This window comes from Humulus lupulus, chromosome 5 (assembly GCF_963169125.1).
Source record: "Humulus lupulus chromosome 5, drHumLupu1.1, whole genome shotgun sequence".
Taxonomy (NCBI): domain Eukaryota; kingdom Viridiplantae; phylum Streptophyta; class Magnoliopsida; order Rosales; family Cannabaceae; genus Humulus; species Humulus lupulus.
Window position 1 is genome coordinate 134,055,336 of NC_084797.1, and position 5,684 is coordinate 134,061,019.

At 50.4% G+C, this 5,684-nt stretch overlaps 1 protein-coding gene across 1 annotated transcript; it reads right to left on the reverse strand.

The window, feature by feature from the left end:
* Positions 1 to 2,572: 2,572 nt before the first annotated feature.
* On the reverse strand, positions 2,573 to 4,262 carry LOC133779499 (uncharacterized). The gene is made up of 2 exons (XM_062219453.1): positions 4,258 to 4,262; positions 2,573 to 3,689 (listed from the first exon to the last, which is right to left on the reverse strand). Exons 1-2 carry the CDS (start codon positions 4,260 to 4,262, stop codon positions 2,573 to 2,575), a joined length of 1,122 nt encoding a protein of 373 aa, XP_062075437.1.
* Positions 4,263 to 5,684: the final 1,422 nt, after the last annotated feature.

Here is a 5,684-nt window from a genome sequence, read left to right on the forward strand (position 1 = left end):
TTAATCACCATTCATAACATGTGCTTAAAATCCTATTGGTTGATGTCTAAACCTTATAATAAATAAATATAATCCTTAATATCAGTCACATTAATCAAACCTTAGGTTATACTTAATATTCTTAAACTATATATTAAACTTAGAAAATCTATAAGTACTACTATGAGTGTCCAAATAATTCCCGGTCTGAACCAAAAATCCACAGTTACAAAGATAATACTAATCATACTATAATACTACTAAACAATTAGCTAAGTAAAGTTCTTGGACTCTACAATTCTCCCCTACTAAAAAGAATTTCGTCCTCGAAATTTACTTACCAAATAACTCCAGATACCGGCTCTGCATGTCCTCCTCCAACTCCCACGTTGCCTCGCGTTCATAACTATTTCTCCATAGGACTTTGACTATAGGAAAGCTCTTGGACCGCAACTGCTTCATCCCTCTATCTAGGATGCTAACCGGTCGTTCCTCGTAACTTAAGTCTTTCTGGAGCGCTATGGTATCGTACTTGGGGACGTGAGATGGGTCTGACACATACTTGTGTAACATCGAGATGTGGAAGACGTTGTGACTATCGGCTAGTGCTGGCGGTAGGGCTAGTCTATACGCAACTGGTCCCACTTTGTCCAATATCTCAAAAGGACCTATGAATCGGGGACTGAGCTTTCCTTTCTTCCCGAACCGCTTGACACCCTTCATAGGAGATATCTTCAGGAAGACTTGATCTCCAACTTGGAACTCCACATCGCGTTGCTTGGTATCCGCATAGCTTTTCTGACAGCTTTGAGCAGCAAGCATACGCTGTCTAATAAGCGTTACTGCTTCTTGTGCTTGTCTAACAGCTTCGGGCCCTAGAAGCTGCCTTTCTCCTACCTCGTCCCAGTGCAACGGTGATCGGCACCTTCTTCCATATAGCAACTCATAAGGTGCCATTCCGATCGTCGACTGGTAGCTATTGTTGTATGAGAACTCGATCAGTGGTAAGTACTTGTTCCATGATCCTCTGAAATCAAGTACACATGCGCGTAGCATATCCACTAAGATCTGAATCGTACGCTCAGACTGCCCATCTGTCTGAGGATGGAAAGCTATACTAAGGCTTAACTTAGTACCCATAGCTTGCTGTAAGCTTCTCCAAAATCTTGACGTAAATATTGATCCTCTATCTGACACTATCGTCTTGGGGATTCCATGCAATCGTACAATCTCATGGATGTAGATGTCTGCATGTTGGTCTGCCGTATATGAAGTCTTAACAGGCAGAAAATGAGCCGACTTGGTTAGTCTATCTATGACTATCCAAGCGGAATCATGCTGCTTATTCGTCTTTGGCAGACCCGTTACGAAGTCCATGGCTATATCGTCCCACTTCCATTCCGGTATGCTAAGCGGTTGCAATAATCCTGCAGGCCGCTGATGCTCTGCCTTCACTTGCTGGCATACCAGACACTTAGATACATACTCCGCTATGTCCTTCTTCATCCCTGGCCACCAATAGACTGCCTTGATGTCATGAGTCATCTTGGTAGACCCTGGATGAACTGAGTACGGGGTATTGTGCGCTTCTTCTAGGATCGTCTTCTTAATACTCTGATCATCTGGCACGCATACCCGATCCTTATATCTCAATAAACCTTGACTAGATATTGAGAAATCTGTAGTTTTGCCTTCTCTGACTGCATCCGTGTGTGCTGCTAGCGAGTCATCATGTCTCTGACCATTCCGTATGTCTTCTAGCAAATTTGATTGGATAGACAAGTTAGCCAGCTTGCCTACAACCACTTCGATTTAGGCACTGATCAGCTCCCGCTGTAGCGGCTTTTCTATTCTGCATAAGGCTGCTAAGTTCCCATAGCTTTACCTACTAAGCGCATCGGCCACTACGTTCGCCTTTCCTGGGTGGTATAGGATTTCGTAGTCGTAATCCTTTACTAACTCTAACTACCTGCGCTGCCTCATGTTGAGCTCCTTCTGCGTAAAGAAGTATTTTAAACTTTTGTGGTCCGTGTAAATCTCGCACCGTTCTCCGTAAAGATAATGGCGCCAGATTTTTAACGCAAAGACCACCGCTGCCGACTCCATATCGTGAGTTGGATAGCGTTGTTCATACTCCTTTAACTGACGTGAGGCGTAGGCTATCACCTTGTCGTTTTGCATCAACACGCATCCCAATCCTAGCTTTGATGCATCGCAGTAGACAACGAACTTATCGTTGGGTGTTGGGACACTAAGTACTGGTGTTGAGCAAAGCTTATCCTTAAGTAACTGGAAGCTTTCCTCACACATATCATTCCAGTTAAACTTTTGTTGCTTCCGGGTCAGGTTGGTGAGTGGAGTGGCTATCTTAGAAAAGCCCTCTACAAACTTTCTATAGTAACCTGCTAGCCCTAAGAAGCTTCTTACTTCTGACGCGTTCTTTGGTCTAGGCCAATCCTTCACGGCCTCTACCTTCGATGGATCTACTGGAACTCCGTCTTTCGATATGATGTGCCCGAGGAACGCCACTTATGAAAGCCATCCGCTGCCGCTGCCGCTGATGCTGCTGCCGCTGCAGACAATGCTGACGCTGCTACTGCCGCCGCCGCCGCTGCTGCCGCCGCTGCTTCCGCCGCCGCCGCTGTCGCCGCCGCTGTCGCCGCCGCTGCCGCCGCCGCGCAACCGCTGCTGTCGCCGCTGCTGCTGCCGCTAATGCCGACGCTGCTGCTGCCGTCGCTGCTGCTGCCGCTGCCACCAATGCCGCTGCTGCCGCCGCCGCCGCTGCGGCCTCCGCTGCTGCCGCCGCTGCTACTGCCGCTGCCGCCGCTACAACCGTTGTCGCTGCCGCCTCGGCCGCTGCTGCCTCCGCTGCTGCCGCCGCTGCCGCTGCTGCCGCTGCTGCTGCCGCTTCTGCCTCCGCTAATGCCGCTGCTACTGATGCCGCTGCCGCCTTTGCCGCCGCTGCCTCTGCCGCTGCTGCTGCCGCTGCCGCTGCAGCTGCCGCCGCTGATGTGCCCGAGGAACGCCACTTGTGAAAGCCATCCGCTGCCGCTGCTGACTTTGTTGACGCTGCCGCTGCCACTGCCACCGCTGCCGCCGCCGCCGCTGCTGCCAATGCCGCTGCTGCCGCCGCCGCCGCTGCCGCCGCCGCCGCTTCCGCTGCTGCTGCCGCCACTGCCGCCGCTGCCTCTGCCGTGCAACAGCTGCCGCTGCCGCCTCTGCCGCCGCTGCCGCTGCTGCCTCCGCTGCGCCTGCCAGCTCTGCCGCTGCTGCCGCCGCCGCTGCCACCACTACCGCTTCCGCCGCCGATGCCGCTGCCGCCGCCGCCGATGCCGTAGCCGCCGCCGTCTCTGCTGCTGCCGCCGCCGCTGTCGCTGCCTCCGCCGTTGCCGCTGCCGCCGCCGCCGCCGCTGCCGCCGCTGCTGCTGCTGCTGCCGCCGCTGCTGCCGCCACTGCCGCTGCTGCCGCCGCTGCTGCCACCACTGCCGCTGCTGCCGCTACTGCCGCTGCTGCCGCCGGCGCTGCTGCCGGCGCTGCTGCTAATGCCGCCACCGCCGCTGCTACCATCGCCGCCGCTGCTGCTGCTGCCGCCACTGCCGCTGTTGCCGCCGCCGCTGCCGCCGCCGCCGCTGCTGCCGCTGCCGCCGCCGCCGCTGCTGCCGCTGCCGCCGCCGCTGCTACTGCTGCTAATGCCGCCGCCGACGCTGCTGCTGCACCACCACTACACTACTACTACCACTACCACTGCTACCACCACCACCCCTACCACCACCACCCCTACCACCAACACCACCACCACTACCACCACTACTACTACTACCACTACCACCCCTACCACCACCACCCCTACCACCACCACCACCACCACCAACACCACTACCAGTACTACTACTCCTACTACTACCTAGGCTAAGTAAACATTCTGGGACTCTACAATACAAGGGACTAAGCTTGCCTTTCTTCTCAATCCACTTCACACCTTCCATAGGAGATATCTTTAAGAAGACTTGATCTCCGATTTTAAATTCCACATCACGTCACTGGCATTCACATAACTTTTCTGAAGACTCTGAGTTGCAAAGATACGCTTTCTAATCAGTGCTACTGCATTCTGAGCCTCTCTAACAGCTTCGGGTTCAAGAAGTTGCCTTTCTCCTACCTCGTCCCAAAGTAACGATGATCGACACCTCCTTCCATAAAGTAACTCATAGGGTGCCATCCTGATCGTTGACTGGTAGCTATTTTTGTAGGAGAACTCTATCAGTGGCAAATACTTACTCCATGATCCTTTGAAGTCAAATACACAAGCGAGCAACATATCCTCTAAAATCTATATGGTACGCTCGGACTAACCGTTGGTCTGAGGTTGAAATGCTATACTAAGACTTAGCTTGGTAACCATAGCTTGTTGTAAGCTTCCCCAAAATCTCGATGTAAAAAACGATCCTCTATCGGATACTATGGTTTTAGGGATTCCATGCAGTCGTACTATTTCTCGGACATAAATGTCTGCGTACTGATCCGCTGTGAAAGTAGTCTTGACAGGTAGGAAGTAAGCTGACTTAGTTAGTCTATCTATTACTATCCAAGGCGAGTCATGATGCTTATTTGTTCATGGTAGTCATGTCATGAAATCCATGGATATGTCCTCCCACTTCCATTCTAGGATACTAAGCGGTTGCAAATAAGCCTGCAGGATATCTATTACTAGCTTGATGTTCTGCTTTCACTTGTTGGCATACTAAGCACTTAGACACATATTCTGCTACATCTTTCTTCATTCCCAACCACCAATACAATGCCTTAAGGTCATGAGTAATCTTGGTTGACCATGGGTGAATTGAGTATGGAGTATTGTGCGCTTCTTCCAAAATCTCCATTTTAATTCCATGTTCATTTGGCACGCATACCCGGTCCTTATATCTCAAGAACCTCTGTCCTGATATAGAGAAATCTGTGGCCTTGCCTTCTTCAACTGCAGCTATGTGAGATACTAATTTGTCATCATGCCCTTGGCCGATCCATATATCTTCTAACAAACTTGACTGGATGGACAAGTTAGCCAGTTTACCAATGACTACTTCTATTCCGACATTGATTAGCTCTTGCATAAGTGGCTTTTCTATTCCAGATATTACTGCTAGATTCCCCTAACTCTTTTTGCTTAGCACATCAGCAACTTCGTTTGCTTTTCCTGGGTGGTATAAAATTTTGCACTCATAATCCTTTACTAGTTCTAACCACCTACACTGCCTCATTTTGATCTCCTTTTGTGTGAAGAAATACTGTAAGCTCTTGTGGTCTGTATAAATCTCACATCGTTGTCCATGAAGATAGTGACGCTAGATTTTCAAGGCGAAGACCACTGCTACCAACTCCATATCATGCTTTGGATAGCGGTCCTCGTATTCCTTCAGCTGCCTTGAGGCGTAGGCTATCACTTTTTCGTTCTTCATGAGAACACAACCCAAACCTTGCTTTGACGCATCACAGTAGACTACAAACTTGTCATAGGGTGTCGGTACACAAAGTACTGGTGCTGAGCATAGCTTATTCTTAAGCAACTGGAAGCTCTCTTCACACTTATCCGTCCAGTTGAACCTCTACTGTTTCTGGGTCAGGTTGGTAAGCGGAGTAGCTATCTTAGAAAAGCTTTCTACAAACCTCCGATAATAGCCTGCTAGCCTAAGAAAACTTCTAACTTC